The sequence below is a fragment of the Pogoniulus pusillus genome, chromosome 16, assembly GCF_015220805.1.
Source record: "Pogoniulus pusillus isolate bPogPus1 chromosome 16, bPogPus1.pri, whole genome shotgun sequence".
In the NCBI taxonomy this organism is placed as follows: Eukaryota; Metazoa; Chordata; class Aves; order Piciformes; family Lybiidae; genus Pogoniulus; species Pogoniulus pusillus.
The window spans coordinates 869,713-888,744 of record NC_087279.1 but is presented as its reverse complement, the minus strand read 5'-3'; the positions used below and the strand labels follow the sequence as shown (position 1 = coordinate 888,744).

The window sequence follows — 19,032 nt, the reverse complement described above, 5'->3', positions numbered from 1 at the left end:
TTTTAATGAAGGAGCTGAGAATTAAATAATTCTGGATTGATGCTTGGAAGAGAAAAGAGTCTGGAGGCAGTGACCTCAGCCCCAGTGAGAGGCAGAGGCGAAGGGGCCAGAGCTGGTCATTTAAAAGAAGGATCTTCGAAACCAAAGGGATCACAGAGTCCCAGGGGGGCCTGGACTGGAGCTCAGCCAGCCCAGCCCCTGCCCCAGCAGGGCACCCTCAGCAGCTTGCCCAGCAGCACAGTGCCCAGCTGGCCTTGGCAGCTCTCCACACCAGGACACTCCACAGCCTCTCTGGGCAGCCTGCTCCAGGCCTCCAGCATCCTCAGAGCAAACAACTTTGTCCTCCTGCTCACATGCAACCTCCTGGGCTCCAGTCTGTGCCCAGTGCCCCTTGTGCTGTGCCTGGGCAGCACTGAGCAGAGCCTGGCCCCAGCCTCTTGCCCCCCACAGTTCCTTTCCCTCTTGCTGAGCATTGCTCAGCTGCCCTCTGGGGCTGCTCTTCTGCATGCTCTCAGCCCCAGGGCTCTCAGCCTGTGCTGCTCCCAGAGCTGCTCCAGGCCCCTCAGCAGCTCTGCAGCCTTTGCTGGCCTGTGCCCAGCAGTTCCCTGTCCCTCCCCAGCAGGCAGCTGGGCCCTGTGATTTTGTGGCTTTAGGAAAGGTTTCATCTCATCTTGTGAGCTGCTTCTGTGTGCCAGGAGCTGCCCAGGGAGGAGAAATGAAGATGCTGCAGGTTTGTTCTGCTGCTTCTCAAATGAGACATTTGTAGACCTTCCTGCTGTGGGCTTCCCATTCCCAGCCACAAGAGCAGAGCTGCTTCTGCTCCCTCAGCTTGTGAGCATCCCTCCCTGCAGGTGTTCCAGGTCAGGCTGGATGAGGCCTTGGGCAACCTGGGCTGGTGGGAGGTGTCCCTGCCTGTGGCGGGGGTTGGCACTGGGTGAGCTTTCAGGTCCCTTCCAACCCAACCTGGTCTAGGATTCTCAGTGGTGTTTTCACCAGTTCTTACCTGACCCTTGCAAGCCTCCACCTTGCCTCTCATCCTCTTTCCCCCTTGCCTCACCCCTCTCTGGGCTTGGTTCCCACCCCAGCTCCCCTGCATCATCCCCTGCCCTCCAGCTCCCTCATTAATATTTGAAGCAGACAATTCTTGCTTGTTATCAGCAGTATCCCAGGAGACAGCCAGGAAGGCTCTGTGTAGGAGGGCATTTGCAGAGCTTATCTGGAGAGCCACAGTGTTTTGTGACTTAGGAATTAACTATGGATTAACAAATGGAGAAGTGACACTGCCTGGGGAGTGGGGCTGGGCTGGGGAGGAAGAGTCATGACTCAACACACTGCCTCAGCACAGCCAGCTCCAGCTGCTGGGGAGGAGCTGCAGCACGGTGGCAGGTGCCAGCTGGGCAGCTCTGGAGCCACCTCCAGCAAAGCCACATCAGAGTGCAGAGCCAAGCAGGTTAAAGAGGGCTGATGGCCATCATGGAGGTAGTCTTCCTCTGCCCTCTTGTTGTGCAGAGGCTTTGCCACAGAGCCACAGAGTCATGGAATGGTTTGGGTTGGAAGAGACCTCAAAGCTCATCCAGTTCCAACCTCCTGCCACAGGCAGGACACCTCCCACTGGAACAGATTGCTCAAGGCCTCATCCAGCCTGCATGGTCTGAGAAAGGCCTTTGTGGCCCTGCTGTGGGTGCCCTGCTCGAGCAGAGGAGTTGGACTGAGTGACCTGCAGAGGTCCCTTCCAGCCCTCACCACCTTTGGATCCTGTGATCTCTGGCTCTGTCTGACAGCTTCTGCAGCAGTGCCCTGCACTTTGCTGTCCCCCTTAGCTTGAGTTTATGCCTTCTGGCAATGCCAGCCCTGCCCTGGGGCTGGAGGACCAAACCAGCCCCACTCTCCCACGTCTTTCTTTCTGCCTTCTCATTCTCCCTTAGCTTGCAGCCTGAAGAGGTCTGGGGGCAGAGTGCAGTGAGGTGAGACTGCAGGAGACAGAGCTCAGCCAAACCTGACACTGAGTCCTCCTCCTGCTCACACGGTGAGACCGATGGAGTCTGCAGGTCTGTGTCCCTGCAAAAGCCACTCCCGGAGGAGCAGAGGACCTCCTGGTGGTAATGAGAGGAACATTCAATTAGTGCCAACAACATTTAATTAACGAGAAAATGAACTTCAGGTTAATAAGATGAAGAGGAAGTGTCTGCTGCACTGCTCCTGCCGTGAGCTGTTGGCTGCAGGAGTGCAAGCTTCAGATGGCTCAGAGACTACTGAATGGATTGGGTTGGAAGGGGCCTCAAAGCTCAGTGCCATGGGCAGGGACACCTCCCAGCAGCCCAGCTTGCTCAAGGCCTCATCCAGCCTGGCCCTGAGCACCTCCAGGGAGGTTGTGGAGCACAGAAGCACCCAACGTGATCTTTGATCTTTGATCACGTTGGGTGCTTCTGTGCTCCACAACCTCCCTGGGCAAGCTGTGCCAGGATCTCACCACCCTCAATCTGTGCTAGGGTCTCACCACCCTCACTGCCCAGAGTTTCTTCCTCTTCTCTAGTCTCAATCTGCCCTCCCAGCTCAAAGCCCAGTGACAGGACAAGGGGTGATGGCAGGGGGTTGGAACTGGCTGATCTTTGAGGGTCCCTCCCAACCCAACCCAGTCTCCTGACTCTGCTTCAGTGACTTTGGTAAGTTGCTCTCTTGAGCCTGCAAATTGTAGGTTTGAAGAGCACCTCCTGTGAAGCCTTCCTGCCCCTCTCCCCTGTGTCCCCTCCAGCCAGGAATTGTCAGCAGCTCTCAAGATCCCTTCCCACAGCCTGGAGGGCTTTGGTCTGTGTGTTTGATTCCCACAAGTTGCAGTGCTCAGCTCTGGGCTGTTGGTTGTGTGCAGCAAAGGGAAAGCAAAAGCCTGGCTCCCCTCTGCTCCTCTGCTCTGAAGGCAAAGGAGCTTTGCTGCCTTCCTTCTCCTCTGCGCCTCTAACTCCAGCTGTAGGGGTGCAAGTGGAGGCTTTACAGGTGGATGGTGTCTGTGGGTGCCTTGCAGGGTGGTGTGGGCTTTCCTGGAGGGATGATTTCTGCAGCCATCCCCCCCCTTTCTGCCACTAAATAGTCTAAATGTTGACCAATGCTGCCTGCACCTCTGGAGCTCAGCACTAAAGAGAGCAGAACCTTGTCCTGAGTGGGCTGGGCCTTGAAAAGCCCCTTCAGAAGACAGTCAGTGAGGACTGCAGGGCAAAGCAGCTTCTCCTCCCCCTCTGCTCTGCCCTGCTGAGGCCACAGCTGGAGCAGCATGTCCAGGTCTGAGCTCTTCAGTTCCAGAGGACAGGGATAGACTGGAGAGAGCCCAGTGGAGGTGGTGAGGATGCTGAAGGGCCTGGAACGTGTGTGAGAAGGAAAGGCTGAGAGGAGATCTCATTGATGTCTACAAATATCCAAGGGGTGGGGGGCAAGAAGAAGGGGCCAGGCTCTGCTGGGACAGGAGGCAGTGGATGCAAACTGGAGCCCAGGAGGTACCACCTCAGCAGCAGGAGAAAGTTGTTTGGTGTGAGGGTGCTGCAGGCCTGGAGCAGGCTGCCCAGAGAGGCTGTGGAGTGTCCTGTCTGGAGGCTTTCAAGACCCACTTGGGTGCATTCCTGTGTGCCCTGCTGAAGGTGACCCTGCTGTGGCAGGGAGCTTGGGCTGCTGGTCTCTGGAGGTGGCATGCTCTGGTCGAAGAGCTCTGTGCTGCGGGAGCTCAGGTCCAGCAGGTGGGAGCCACCTGCCAGGGCTCTGCCTGCAGCCAGTGCAGAAGGCTGCGGAGCAGTGGTGGCTTCCCAGCTGCTGGGTCAGGCACACTGTGTGCTGAGGAAGCTTCTGCTGCTCCTGAAGCTGCCCCCCCAGACTTGTGGCTTGCCTGGGTGGGGTTACAGACCTACTGCAGAGCCAAAATGCACTTGCTGGGCCCGGGCCAGCTCCGGAGTCTGCTGCCAGCTCTGATGAGGTCACTGTGAGCTGTGGCAGAGCCTTGTTGGAGAGCAGCAGCAGCCAGGAGCTAGGCCATGCCTGTGCTTAGAATCACAGAACCAGCAGGCTGGCAGAGAGCTCCAAGCTCAGCCAGCCCAACCCAGCACCCAGCCCTGCCCAACCACCCAGACCATGGCACTAAGTGCCCCAGCCAGGCTTGGCTGCAACACCTCCAGCCATGGCCACTCCACCACCTCCCTGGGCAGCCCATTCCAATGCCAATCACTCTCTCTGACAACAACTTCCTATCAATATCCAGCCTGAACCTGCCCTTGCACAGCTGGGGGCTGTGTCCCCTGTGGGGACAGGCTGAGAGGGCTGGAGCTGTTCAGCCTGCCAAAGGCTGCAGGGAGAGCTGAGAGCTGCATTTCAGCACCTGCAGGCAGCTGGGCAGGGGCTGCTCAGCAGGGCTGTGGGGACAGGCCGAGGGCAGTGGTTTGGAACTGGAGCAGGGCAGAGGTAGGTTGGGCAGCAGGAGGAAGCTCTGCACAGAGAGGGTGGGCAGAGACTGGCACAGGCTGCCCAGGGCTGTGCTCGAGGCCCCATCCCTGGAGGCATTCAGGATCAGGCTGGATGTGTCCCTGTGCAGCCTGTTGTGGCTGGGGGTGTCCCTGCTGCAGGGGCTTGGGCAGGATGCCCTTGGAGCCTGGGGGGCAGCCCAGTGCACTCTGTGACTCTGTGCTTGCTGTTTCTGCTGCAGGACCATGGAGGTTTCACAGTCCAGTTCCCAGCAGCTGATAAGTTCCATGTGCAGCACCTCCAGGCCTGTCCAACTCCCAGCAGTGACACAGAAAATGGGCAACAAAATGGGTGGGAAAGGAAAAAAACCTGCTCCATGCCTTTGATGTTTATTTTGCTTCCTCCCCAATTAATTCCTCTCCTTTGGGCAATCCCAAACTGTCAGACTCTTTGATTTATTTCCCCTTGTGCAGTCTGAGGTTTCCTGCTTGCATTTGTGTCACAGAGCTTGCAGCTCAGGCTGTGCTGAGCATCCTGCATCCCTGGGCAGGGCCACGGTGGGACCACGCTGGCTCCCGAGGGGCTTTGGTCTGGGCAGATCAGCTTCTGCCTGCTGGCAGCAGCCCCTGGCTGTGCCAAGTTGCCCTGGACTTCAGCAAGGGCTTCATGAGCAGAGGCTGAGCTGGGCAGTGCCAGCCTTGCCCAGCCCCAGCTCTGCTCTGGCTCACTCCAGGACACAGCTCCGGGATGCTCTCTGTGGGCAGCAGATCCCTGTCAGAGGAGGAGCAGCTGTGCCAGGCTGAGCCATGCCAGGCTGAGCCATGCCAGGCTGAGCCATGGGCTGCGTCTGTGCAGTAGGGCATCGGGGGTGGGCTGGGGAGAGCAGGGGGGTCGGAGGAGCTGCAGGCTGAGCTTTGCTTTGGCCCAAGGCCGAGTGCCAGACCTGGTAGTTAGCCTGGGGGGAGCCCCCCGAGCCCGCGGAGCCCTGGCTGGGGCAGCCTTGGGGAGCCCTCAGGCTGGCTCTCAGCAGCAGCCGCGGGGGCCCCTGGCTGCGGGCGGTGCTCCCAGCGGTGTCACAGCCTCCTGCAGGCAGCGCCCGGCAGCTGCTCCTCTCGAAGGTAACCTCTTAATGAGCTTTAATTGAGAGCTGCTGGTAGCAGGCAGCAGCAGGGCAGGCCCAGCGTTCAGAAGGGGATGCTTTGGGGGCAGCGCTGGAAGTGCCTCTCTGTAGATAAAGCATCTTGAAAGGAACAACAACAACAACAGAAAAGTGTTAAATTGTCTCTTTTGCTACCTGATAATCCAATTAAGTGGTGATAAGGCAGGAAATAGCTGCTGGAGAAGTGCAGGCAAGCAGAATAATGGACTTAGTGTTGTAGGGGAGCAGAATCAGCAGATAACCAGGGGTAGCCATGGAGACTGCAGCAGCACTTTGATGGCCAGATCCATCCACAGCCCCAAAGACCAGGGCTGGGGGCTTCGTGCCCCCCAGCTGCTGGGCACCTGGCTGCTGGAGCTGGCACAGGCAGCTCCTCCCAGGCTCTGCCCCTCCAGAGGCACAGCTGAAGCTGGCAGCAGCCCAGGGGGGCAGCCAGGAGTGGGGTTTAAGGCTGGCTGCTTTGGGGGCATAGTTTGGTGGCTTTGGGGGCATGCTTTGGTACTTTGGGGACGTGGTCTGATGGTTGTGGGGCATGGTGAGTGGATTTGGGGGCATCAGGATGGATCTGGGGATGTGGTCTGGTGGTTGTGGGCATGGTGAGTGGATTTGGGGGCATCAGGATGGATCTGGGGATGTGGTCTGGTGGTTGTGGGCATGGTGAGTGGATTTGGGGGCATCAGGATGGATCTGGGGATGTGGTCTGGTGGTTGTGGGCATGGTGAGTGGATTTGGGGGCATCAGGATGGATCTGGGGATGTGGTCTGATGGTTGTGGGCATGGTGAGTGGATTTGGGGGCATCAGGATGGATCTGGGGATGTGCTTTGATAGTTTGGTGGCTGTGGTGGGCTTAGGTTCAGAGTGTGCTGGGAAGGGGAGACCCAAAGTTGCCTTTGCACTGCCCCTGCTTGCCCAGTCTGGGTTGCTGTGGATTTGGGCTGGAATGTTCCTGTGTCTCCTCCAAGTGCTGCCAGCTTTGGGAACTCTAATGCTGGGAGCAGTCCCAACCAGCTGGGTCACTTTGCCAGAGTTCCCCCAACCTCTGGGAGAACTGGAGGCTGGAAACCCAAATCATTGCCAAGTGCTTGTTTGAGGACCTGATTTGTTGTGTTGGCTCATCCTTAGCCTTGGGTTGTTGTGGGGCTTCACAGCTTCCTTGCTGGCTAAAAGCACAGCTGGAGAGGCTGAAGCTGCCAGACCTGCTCCTGCTGTTCCCATCCTGGGTTTGATGCTGCTGGAAAAGCCTTTTCTGGCAGCAGGAAAGGAAGAGAAAGATGCCAGTGGCAGAGTTCTCTGCACGGCCTAGGAGAGAGAGGCTTTGGTTCAGGAGTGATGGAGAGCTGAGAGCCTCAGCACTGCTCTTGTGGCCACATCCACCCTCTGCTTCCTCTGCTCTCCCTCCGTGCCAGCACGAAAGCAGCTCAGCAGCCTGCAGGCTGTGTCTGGGACATGCTTCTCTCTGCTGTTTTTGCCCTCTTCAAGCCCCCACCCTACCCACTGTGAATCACACAGAATGAAGCAGGCTGCAGAGATCACTGAGTCCAGGCTGTCCCCTAACCCTTGTTAGCTGACCCCTGGCACTAGGTGCCTCATGCAGCCTCCTCTTACCCACCTCCAGGGATGGGCACTCCACCACCTCCCTGGGCAGCCCATTCCAGTGCCAATCACTCTTGCTGTGAACAGCTTCTAACATTGCAGGCAGCAATGAGCTCTGCCCTGAGCCTCCTCTGCTGCAGGCTGCACCCCCCCAGCTCCCTCAGCCTCTCCTCACAGGGTTTGTGCCCCAGGCCCCTCCCCAGCCTTGCTGCCCTGCTGTGGGCACCTTCCAGCACCTCAGCAGCTCTCTGCAGTGGAGGGGCCCAGAATGGGCACAGCACTCACGAGGTGGCCTAGCAGCGAGACTGCCTGTGCGGGTGGGCAGCAGCTGCATGGCTGCCCCGGGACGCTCCCCGCGGAGAGCAGGCACTGCCCGCTGCGGGCTGCGCTGCCAGCCGCGGTGCCCGGCGCTGAGCGCTCCTCTCTGCCCCCCAGGCGGGCTCTGCATCGCGCAGTCGCTGAAGATCCCGCAGGAGCGCAAGGACAGGAGCATCGACTTCGACAGGATCATCAGGCAGCTGCTGGAGACGCCCAACGCCAGAGCCGTCGTCACCTTCGCCAGCGACGAGGACATCAGGTCCGGAGGGCAGGGGCTGCCGGGGAGCCGCGGCAGGGCTGGGCTCGTCCAGTGCCAGCCCCCAGCCGCGGGCAGGGACAGCTCTGCCAGCCCAGCCTGGCCTTGGGCGCCTCCAGGGAGGGATTCGTTCGGGCTCCGTGGGCGTGCAGAGAGGAGAGAGCAAGCAAGGAGGAGTGGAGGAGTGGAGGGGACACAGGACAGGCTCTGCTCACTGCTCCCTGGGATAGGACAAGCAGCAGTGGATGGAAGCTGCAGCACAGGAGGTTCCAGCTCAGCACAAGGGCAACTTCTTGCCTGGAAGGGTCCCAGAGCCCTGGCACAGACTGCCCAGAGAGGTTGTGGAGTCTCCTTCTCTGGAGCCTTTCCAGGCCTGTCTGGATGTGTTCCTGTGTGCCCTGAGCTAGACTGGATGGTCCTGCTCTGGCAGGGGGTTTGGGCTGGATGAACTCTTTGAGTCCCTTCCAATCCCTAACATCCTGTGAGCCTCTGAGCCTGTGAGCCTGTGCTGTGGAAGTGCCTGTTGGGAAGAGCAGTGTGGAGATGAGGAGGTTGTGCTCACTGCTCTCTCCAGCTCCCTGAGAGGAGGTTGGAGCCAGGTGGGTCAGGGTTGGTCTCTTCTGCCTGGTGTCAGGTGGTAGCACAAGAGGAAACCACAGAGCAGCTCCGGTTGGGAGACACCTCTGAGGTCAGCCAGCCCAAGCCTCCTCCCAGCGCCGAAGGCACTACCCCATGCCCCTAGGCACCAGGCCCCTGTGCTGCTGAAACACCTGCAGGGAGGGTGAGTCCAGCACTGCCCTGGGCAGGCCATTCCAGTGTCTGGGAGCCCTCTCAGTGAAGAGCCCAGAGCAGGCTGCCCAGGAAGAGGTCAGGAGGAAGCTTCAGTGAAAAAGCCTGAGTGGAGTCAGGCTTTGAGTCGTAGGAGGCAGGGGAGGTAGCAGAGCTTCAGTCAGTGCTGCATGGGACAGGGCAGCTCTGAGCTCTGGGCCTTGCAGGGCTCTGCTCTTTCTGCTCTTCCTGCACCACTCCCCCCAGGCAGTTTCTGTGCTGAGCTGAAACCAATCTGTGACCAGAATGTTCTTCTCCACAGGCAAATCCTGGCGGCGGCCAAGAGAGCAGATCAAGTTGGCCACTTCCTCTGGGTGGGCTCGGACACGTGGGGCTCCAAGGTGAGCCCCCTGCTGCAGCAGGAGGACGTGGCAGAGGGAGCCATCACCATCCTGCCCAAGAGGGCCACCATAGAGGGTAAGACTTCAGCTGCTGGCCTCTGCCCTGCCTCCTCAACGCTGCTGGTGCAGGAGTGAGGCTCACAGTGAGTCTGCGCCTGCTGGGGGTGACTGTGTGCAGCCCTGGAACAGAGTCAGGGCATGGGCTTGGCTTGGAAGGGACTTCTCAGGATCATCCAGTGCCAGCCCCCACTGCCATGGGGCTCTCACCAGCACAGGCTGCACAAGGCCTCATCCAACCTGGTCCTGAACACCTCCCTGGGAAACCTGTGCCAGTGTCTCACCACCCTCAACCTGTGCCAGTGTCTCCCCACCCTGATTTCCACTCCTCAAGGGCAAAGTCCTCACCTGAAAGCTCCACGTTGCCAGCCCAGCTGAGCAGTTCCTTATTAGAGGCAGGCTCCCAGAGCTGATATTAAGGCTGTGCTGATGTGACAGGGCTTTTATCACTTAATAGAAACTAAATGAAAAACATCTTAACACATCATCTGTGTACACTGCAAGAGGAAATAATCTGCAATTTAAGCATCAGCTCTGAAGCAGCAGCAGCAGCAGCAGGAAAAGTTTGCTCCTGCAGTACAGTTTCCTGGTGAAATCAGCAGTTTCCAGCTTTAAACTTGGCTTCACCTCTTAACTTTGGTCAGATCTTTAGCCCTGTTGCCTCTTGCTTCACAAAGATAGGCCAAGCCAAGGCTGAAATCCAGGCTGGCTGCAGAGAGGGCTGAGAGCAGCCCTGAAGGTGTTGGGTGCTGAGCAGCTGCACAGGAGCCAGCAGTGCCCTCCTGCAGCCCAGCAGGCAGCCAAGTGCTGGCTGCAGCCAGAGCAGTGTGGGCAGCAGGGCAGGAGAGAGGATGGTGCCCCTTGGCTCTGCTCAGACCTCACCTCCAGTCCTGCTTCCAGTGCTGCTATCCCCAGCAGGAGGAGGTCACAGAGATGCTGGAGAGAGGCCAGAGGAGGCCACAAAGATGCTGCCAGGGCTGCAGCAGCTCTGCTGTGAGCACAGGCTGAGGGAGCTGGGGGGGTGCAGCCTGCAGAGGAGAAGGCTCCAGGGGCACCTCAGAGCTGCTGCCAGGGCCTGAAGGGGCTCCAGGAGAGCTGGGGAGGGACTTGTGACAAGGCCTGGGAGTGCCAGGACAAAGGACAATGGCTTTGAGCTGGGAGAGGGGAGACTGAGAGTGGAGAGGAGAGAGACATTCCTGACAGTGAGGGTGGTGAGACCCTGGCATAGGTTGAGGGTGGTAAGACACTGACACAGGTTGCCCAGGGAGCTTGTGGAGCACAGAAGCACCCAATGTGATCTTTGATCACATTCTGTGCTTCTGTGCTCCACAACCTCCCTGGGGGTGTCCAATGCCAGTCTGGATGAGTCCTTGAGCAGCCTGTGCTGGTGGGAGGTGTCCCTGCCCCTGGCAGAGGGTTGGCACTGGACAGGCTTTAGGGTCCCTGCCAACCCGGGTTGTGTTTCTGGTGTCTCCACTCACCTGAGCACCAAACGTTTGCCTTTCCCTGTGCCTCTGTCTCCCCTCATCACTCATTCTCCTCAGGTCCCTGAGATGCTTCATCCATTTAGGTGTTTTTCTAAGCCCTGGAGGCACTTTCCTGCCTTATTTCCCCATAAATAGGTAAAGTTGATAGACAATGAAGCTTTCTGCCTCTGCGAGCAGGAGGTTTTTATAGTCTCTTCACACTCTATTCATCCCCGAGGGTTTCTGACACGGAAACACAAACATCTGCTAAAAGCACTCCGAAATAGCAACTTCCCAAGTTTATTTGCCAATGTTTTCCTTCTCCATTACCCATCCACGGGCAGGGAGGGAGGCAGGAGCTGTGCTCTGGGACGCCAGCAGCAGCGATGGTAGCAAAACAGAGGGTTCAGGGGGAGGGACTCGGTTCAGTACCAGCTGCAGGTATCGGTGGCTGCAGAAGTGTCCCACACGAAGATGCCAGCATGGGGGGTGGGAAGGGACCTCTGGGGATCATCACCTGCTGCAGCTCCCTGCTTCTCCTGCTCTGCTTTAGTGATGTGCAGCAGCTTCTCCCCTGCACTTGGAAAGGGGTGGGGGGAAGGAAGAGCTTGGCAAAGAGCTGAGAAGACAGCTTGGGAGTCAGTTAAGTCAGAGCCAGGGAGAGAGTCAGGTTCTGTTTGGAGAAGACCTCTGAGATCATCCAGGTTGGAAGGGAGCTCTGGAGCTCAGCCAGCCCAGCCCCTGCCCCAGCAGGGCACCCCCAGCAGCTTGCCCAGCAGCACAGTGCCCAGCTGGCCTTGGCAGCTCTCCACACAAGGACACTCCACAGCCTCTCTGGGCAGCCTGCTACAGGCTGGAGCAACATTTGGCCTGCACAAGTCATCGTATTCCTTCTCCAGGAGCAGCTCCACCCAGCAGATACCTGTCCTGAGGGCCCTGGGTCGTGTCTTACCTCTCAGAAAGGGGAAACCACTCAAGCAGCAGCAGGCCTTGTCCTGGGTGTGGAAGCAGAGGCAGAGCAAAGCAGCCCAGTGCAGCAGTGGAGCTGTCAAGAGCAAATGTTCCCTGGCTGCTCTGACTGCTCTGGAAGGTTCAGGCTGGTTCTTACCTTCTTCAGTCTTGTTCATCCATCCCTAATTGCCATCTGTAGCCACCATCTGCTCAGGCCTCTGAGGAGGAGGAGGAGGAAGGGGATGGGGAAGAACACACAGCAAATTCCCATTCTTCTAGAGCAGTTTCCAGCCCTCAGCATTTCCCCCTTTAGGCCAAATCTGGTTCCTTTACCTCCACCCCGAGCAGCAGGCAGTGCAGCCTGTGGCTTCCAGGAGTTTCAGCCCTCAGCATCTCCCCTTCCACAGCAGTTCTGCTTCCTTCTCCCCCACCCCGAGCAGCAGGAGTGCAGCCTGTGGCTTCCAGGAGTAAGTAATCCTCAGGAATGAGCATTTCTTTGCTCAGCGAGGCTGTTATCCGTATGGATTGTCTGCCTGCCTGCGTTTAGCCTGCTGTGGGTTGTTTTGTTTCCCTTCCCCGCCTGTGATGTGGTAATTGCGTCTGGCCGCGGCTGGGAGGGAGCTGGGAGCCGCATTTGAGCGCTGTCCTTTCATCAGCCAGCACCCAGCCTCCTGCGTCCCGCACTGCCTCGGACCATGACATCAACTCCATGAAATCAGGAGCCTTGATTTCCTCTATAAATCAATGCAAACAAACTCAATTAGCAGAGTGGAACTCAATTAGCCCCAGAGGAGCATGGCCTGAGCAGCAGCCCAGCCGCCCAGGCTGCCTGCTGTGCGGGGTGTGGGGCAGGGCAGCAGGTAACCACCAGCTGAACGCTCAGGGGAGCTGTGAGAACTTCTCTATCCCTCCTGATTTCGGAGCCTGCTCTGCTTTCACTCCTCAAAGGCATCTCTTTGTGCTTTACTTCCCTCCGTGGTCAGTAGGCTCTGTGCCAGGTTAGCAGAAGACTCCTGATGGAGCTCCCTGGGAGCAGAGGGCACTGCAGCTCCAAGGCCTTCACCCCAAGTGCACAATGCACCCTCACACCCAACAGCTTTCTCCTCCTGCTCACCTAGAACCTCCTGGGCTCCAGTCTGTGCCCAGTTCCCCTTGTGCTGTGCCTGGGCAGCACTGAGCAGAGCCTGGCCCCAGCCTCTTGCCCCCCACAGCTCCTTTCCCTCTTGCTGAGCATTGCTCAGCTGCCCTCTGGGGCTGCTCTTCTGCAGGCTCTCAGCCCCAGGGCTCTCAGCCTGTGCTGCTCCCAGAGCTGCTCCAGGCCCCTCAGCAGCTCTGCAGCCTGCCCTGGCCTCTCCCCAGCAATTCCCTGCCTGTCTTGAGCTGGGGAGCCCAGACCTGGACTCAGTATTCCAGATGTGGCCTGGCTAGAGCAGAGCAGAGGAGGAGCAGAACCTTCCTCAGCCTGCTGGTGCTCTGCCTGCTGTCTCTTGCTTACAGCTCCCTGCGAGGAGGCTGCAGCTGGGCTCTGCTCCCTAGTCTCAGGTGATAGGAGGAGAGGAAGTGACCTGGAGTTGTGTCAGGGGATGCTTAGATTGGAGATGAGGAAAAGTTTCTTTGCTGCAAGAGTGGTGAGGAACTGGCAGAGGCTGCCCAGGGAGGTGGTGGAGTGCCCATGCCCGGAGGTGATGCAGAGAGCTGTGGCCATGGCTTGGTTTGCTGCTTGGACTCACTGGCCTTAGAGAGCTTTTCCATCCAGAGAGTTCCATGGTTCTCTGCTCCTGCTGAAGCTGAGTGATTCCACTCCAGCAGCCATGGCTGTGCCTGGGGTGTGCAGCCTCCTGGAGCTCCCAGCTCCATGGTTGAAGGATGGATCAGGGCCAGCACCAGCAGATGCTCAGCTCTTCAACAAGCCAGAAGCAGTGCTGGAGCTGCAAACCAGCATCAGTGTCCTTGAGGTCTGCAGTTGTTTGTCTTCCACAGAGAAGGTGAATGGTGGCTCTAGTGCTGTGCTTTCCTTTCTGAGCAGGGCTGAGTTGCTTCTGGTTTGTTCTGCTCTGGGCAGCTTTAAACCAGGAAACGAAATGATGCAAGAGTGGTCAGCGAGTCAGGAGAGGTTCTCTTCTCCTGCTGCTCTGCCCTGAGGAGATCACATCTGGAGTGTTGTGTCCAGCTCTCAGCTTCCCAGTTTGAAAGGGACAGGGAGAAACTGGAGAGAATCAAGTGGAGGCTATGAGGATGCTGCAGGGCCTGGAAAATCTGTGTGAGGAGGACAGGCTGAGAGCCCTGAGGCAGTTGAGCCTGGGAAGGAGAAGGCTGAGAGGAGACCTGATTGATGCTGATAAATATCTGAAGGGTGGGCACAAGAGGCGGGGGCCAGGCTCTGTTCAGAGGTGCCCTGTGACAGGACAAGGGACAGTGGGCACAATCTGGAGCCCAGGAGGTTCCAGCTCAACATGAGCAGACACTCCTTGACTGTGAGGGTGCTGGAGGCCTGGAGCAGGCTGCCCAGAGAGGCTGTGGACCCTCCTCTGGAGACTTCCAAGCCCTGCCTGTGTATGTTCCTGTGTGCCCTGCCCTGCATTCTCCTGCTCTGGCAGAGGGATTGGACTGGGTGGTCTCCAGAGGTCCCTTCCATGCTGTCATTAATGAACCTGGATGGGCTGCTCCATCTTGAGCTGGGGCTGCACTGCCCCAGGGATTGGTGTTTGCCAGGGGAGGATGAGCTCTGTGCAGCTGTGACCCACCTGAAGAGCAGAGAGCAGCTCTGTGGCTCGCAGCAGGCTCTGGGAAACGATCAGGGTCGGATTCTCTCTGCTTGCATCCAGCTCAGAGCCTCTCAAGCTGTCTCACCATGTCCCTGTGGTGTGAGCCTGTGCTTTTGAGGCAGTAAGTGAGGTGGAAAGCTCTGGCTGGAGGGATTTGCTTCATCCGAGGCTGCTGAGAGCAGGAGACCTCTGCAGCCTCACTGTAGCAGAGCCCATGGAGGCCAAGAGCCAGAGGGGACACCCATCAGAAGGGAAGGCACAGAGAGGAAGCAGCTGGAACTGACTCACCCTTCCCTTTGCCCACTCTGGATTTTCCTGGCCTCCTCTGGCCTCCACCCCCTGAGCTGCACTCTCCTGCTGTGTGGTTGCAGGGCTCCAGTGTTAGTCCCCTCTCAGGCCCTGGGGCTGGCCACCAGCTGAGTGCCAGAGGCTCTTCAGGAGCCCCTCTTCATTCCCAGAGGGAAGAGAAAGGGAAGGAAGGGAAAAGGCTGCAATCCCTTGGTGGGCCCTTGAGGCTCACCTGTCCTGGCTGCTGCTCCCCACAGGTGCCAGCTCTGCCTTCCTGCTCCCATAGCTGTGGCAGTGCCCTTGGTGTGGCCAGCAGCAAGTGTGGGGCAGAGGCTTTGTGCATGGCAGCCCTTGGCAGGAGCTCTGCCCATCAGCTTCTGCCTGCTGGCAGCAGCCCCTGGCTGTGCCAAGCTGCCCTGGACTTCAGCAAGGGCTTCATGAGCAGAGGCTGAGCTGGGCAATGCCAGGCCTGCCTAGAGCCAGCTCAGCTCTGGCTCACTCCAGAAGGGACAGGAGAGAGCTGGGAGAGAGCTGTAGCTGCAGCAGTGCTGTGCTTGACTTCAAAGGGTGGGAGTGAAGGGTCTGGGGAGAGCTTTAGCATGCTCAGAGGGGTGGTAGCTGAAGGGCAGCACTGCCAGACACAAACAGAGCTGGTTCAGAACCAGGCTCCCTGTGCCATGTGAATTCAGCCTTGCTTTTGTGGCTGTCTCCTAAAGGAAGGCTCTGAAGCCTCTGGCTTTGTTTTCTGCCTTTTGTTTAAGGCTCTCTGCAGGCTTCAGTCACTGAGAAGCTGAGTCCCAGCTGTAATCTGCCTGCATCGCCAGGCTCAAAGGCTGCTCCCTGCAGCCAGGTTCAGCTCCTGCGAAGCAGCAGCCCAGAAGAACCTCAGCTCCAGCAGTGAGCTTCTGCAGCTGCTCCATGCACAGCAGCCTAAAATGCAGCCTGGTTGCTGCCTGCATTGTGGGGTGCACACACTGGAGTTCTGCTGGGGCTACAGGGGAGATTCTCCTCTCCACTCTGCCTTGGTGAGGCCACACCTGGAGTGCTGGGTCCAGTTCTGGACTCCCCAGTTCAAGAGGAGGAGAAGAGGAGGAGAAAGTTGTTTGTTGTGAGGGTGCTGCAGGCCTGGAGCAGGCTGCCCAGAGAGGCTGTGGAGTGTCCTGGTGTGGAGAGCTGCCAAGGCCAGCTGGGCACTGTGCTGCTGGGCAGGCTGCTGGGGGTGCCCTGTTTGGCAGAGGCTGGGTGGATGATCCCCAGAGGTCCCTTCACCACCCCACCATGCTCTGGTTGCTCAGCCTGACAGTGCCATCTCTGCAGGTGGTTTCAGTGATGTACCTGCTGCTGCTCCAGGCAGGACACAGCTCATAACCCCGCCAGCAGTGCCGAGCACTGCAGCAGCTTTGCTGCTCCGGAGGAGAGGAATTAGGTGGAGAATTCACCTGCAGCCCTGGTGGCAGTTCTGCAGCCCCCAGCACAAGCAGCACATGGAAGTGTTGGAGCCAGTGCAGAGGAGGCCACCAAGATGCTGAGAGGGCTGCAGCAGCTCTGCTCTGAGCACAGGCTGAGAGAGTTGGGGCTGTGCAACCTGGAGAGGAGAAGGCTTTCAGGAGAGCAGCTTGGAGTGGCCTTGCAGGGTCTCAGGAGGGCTGGGGAGGGACTATTGACAAGGGCTGGTGGTGACAGGAGGAGAGGAATGGGTTTGAAGTGGCAGAGGGGAGATTGAAACTGGATGTTAGGAAAGGGTGAGGGTGGTGAGACACTGGCACAGGTTGAGGGTGGTGAGACACTGGCACAGGTTTCCCAGGGAGGTTGTGGAGCACAGAAGCACCCAATGTGATCTTTGATGTGTTCAGGTGTTCAGGACCAGGCTGGATGAGGCCTTGAGTGACCTGTTCTAGTGGGAGGTGTCCCTGCCCATGGCAGGGGTTTGGAACTGGCTGAGCATTGAGCTCCCTTCCAACCTAACTCTTTCTCTGGCTCCCTGAACTCTAACTGGAGCATGCAGAAGGGCTGTGAAGTGAAGACTTAGAAAGCCTTCTCTTGGCTCACCCAACCTGCAGCAGCCCTGACCTCCTGCTGCTGCCTCCATGGGGCCCTGTGGGTGTCTCTCCTGGTTCCTGGCTGCCGCCTGCTGCTCCCAGGGCTTGTGCTGGCATTTTCCCTCTGATGTTCATAGAGAGCTGTTGTTTTTCCAGGGCACAGGAGGCTGTGTGGGTGGTTGCTGTGAGAGATGTGCACACAGGCACCAGGGGAAGGCTTCCTGCTGCAGGAAGAGGGAACTCAGAGAGCAGCGTTGGCTGTTGGTCACCATTCAGATGCATCAGCTCTGGGCCCTGCTTTGGAGCTGCATCATCTGAAGGGTGAATTTCCTCTCGGTGCTGTAACCCTGGAGCCATCTGAGCTGTCTTTTGGACACGTTTTGGGCAGAGGATTTCCATCCAGAAGGGAAGGGTTTTCTGTTGGAAAGCCTGCTGTCCTTGAGTGCCAGCTCCCGAGCTGCCTGGCAGCTGCTGGGAACCTCCAAGCCTTCCTCCGCGGCTTCGCTCCGGGCAGGAGGTGTTGGTGGTGTCCAAGGCTGGAGAAGCTTCACAGGGAGGGTTCCTTCCTCACACAGCAGGCAGCCAAATGCTGCTTGGCAAGGCAGCAGAGCCAAGGGCAGCTTGGGCTGGCAACCAAACCTCCCATCCTTGGGAGCGGTGTAGAGCAGCTGGTGGACAGCACATGCAGGAGGAGAGGGAGGGTTTGCTACCCAGGCTGCTCCAGACTGGGAGCTCCTGGTGGCCATCCTTGCTTCTGCACAGAGTTCCAACCTTTAGGTGGTGGCAAGAACTCATTTGCTGTTTGGCAGGCAAACTGGGAGGAACTCCAGGAGCTGGGGAGGAGCCGCGGAGGGAGCTGGGGGCAGAGCTCTCTACAGCTCCCTGAGAGGAGGCTGCAGTCAGGTGGGGTTGGGCTCTGCTCCCCAGGATCAGCTGATGGAGAAGAAAAGGCCTGGGATTGTACCAGGGGAGGGTTAGGTTGGAGCTGAGGAACAATTCCTGTGCTGCAGGAATGGTGAGGGACTGGCAGAGGCTGCCCAGGGAGGTGGTGGAGTGCCCATGGCTGGAGGGGTTCCAGAACTGTGTGGCCATGGCAGCTGGGCCATGGTTTGGTGGCTGTGGTGGGGTTGGGTTGCTGCTGGACTGGGTGATCCTGGAGGCCTTTTCCAGCTGAAGCACTGCTGTGAGCCTTGTCTGAGCAGGAGTGAGGCTGTCTCTTGGTGTCTCTCCACACCTGTGATGAGTATGGGCTCAAGGAGGAGCTCTGAGTGAGGACTGTGGATCCCAGGGGCCCATCTCTTTTCTTTCACAGTTATTGGAGTGGTTTCATTTGGGAAGCTTCAGGGACTGCTGCTGGGGGCAGTGAAGCAGAGAATACAAACTGAGCCTGCCTGTGCCATAAGGTGGGGGCAGGAACCAAACCCCCACTCCTCAGCCCTTCCTGCAAGGCTTCTTTGTTTGCAACCCAAAAAATTAAAGTAACTGCAACTCACAGAGAGCCTCTGCAGGCCACTTCAAACGAGGCTCTGAAATCCTCTGTGGCTTATTTGTTCTTTATTAGCAAGCCAGAAAGAAAGAGGACCTCAGGATCCTGCAAGCAAAGCAAACCCGAGCAGGTTTGGGCTCTCAGGAGAGTGAGATGCAGGCAGAGCTGCCCTGTGTGCAGCAGCAGATCAGCAGCCCCGCAGGAGGCATGGCAGCTGTGCTGACTGTGAGCCTGGCTGAGTGTGGAGGAGGCTGAGGGGACTCCTCCTGGCCCTCCACAGCTCCCTGAAAGGAGGCTGCAGTCAGGCAGGGGTTGGTCTCCTCTCCAAAGGAGCCAGGGATGGGATCAGAGAATTGTTTTGGTTGGAAAAGGTCTCTAAGGTCATCAAGTCCATCAGGAGGAAATGGCCTCAAGTTGCACCAGAGGAGGTTTAGGTGGGAGATAAGGAACATTTTCTTTGGTGCCAGAGTGGTCAGGCACTGGCACAGGCTGCCCAGGCAGGTGGTGGAGTCCCCAGCCCTGGAGGTGTTCAGGAAAGCTGTGGCCATGGCACCTGGGGCCATGGTTTGGGGGCCATGGTGGGGCTGGGCTGCTGCCTGGACTGGATGAGCTAAGAGGTGTTCAGGTCCCCTTAGAGGCCACAGAGATGGTTGAGATGCTGAGGGGAAGGAAACATCTCTTGTGAGAGGCTTGGGGCTGCTGAGCCTGGAGAGGAGAAGGCTCAGAGGAGACCTCATTGATGAATGTCAGTATCTGAAGGGTGGAGGGCAAGAAGGGGCCAGGCTCTGCTCAGTGCTGCCCAAGGACAGGACCAGGGGCAGAGGGCACAAACTGGAGCCCAGGAGGGCCTGCAGCACCCTCACAACAAACAGCTTTCTCCCCTGCTCAGATGCAACCTCCTGGGCTCCACTCTGTGCTCCTTGCCCTGTGTCACAGAAGCATGGAGCAGTTTGGGTTGGCAAAGCTGTCCAAGGGCAGAGCCCAAGCATCCTGCTGCTGGGCACCAGTGAGCAGCACAGGGCTGGGGCCGAGCTGCCTGTGTGCAGC

General features: G+C 58.4%; 1 protein-coding gene across 5 annotated transcripts in view; it reads left to right on the top strand.

The window, feature by feature from the left end:
- Positions 1–19,032, top strand: part of GRM7 (glutamate metabotropic receptor 7) — a 188,298-nt gene that overhangs the window by 103,199 nt on the left and 66,067 nt on the right. For all 5 annotated transcript variants that reach the window (XM_064156141.1, XM_064156140.1, XM_064156143.1 and 2 more), the window contains 2 exons: positions 7,626–7,767; positions 8,855–9,009. In XM_064156141.1, the coding sequence (XP_064012211.1) occupies positions 7,626–7,767; positions 8,855–9,009 (297 nt within the window). The remainder of the gene's footprint in view (positions 1–7,625; positions 7,768–8,854; positions 9,010–19,032) is intronic.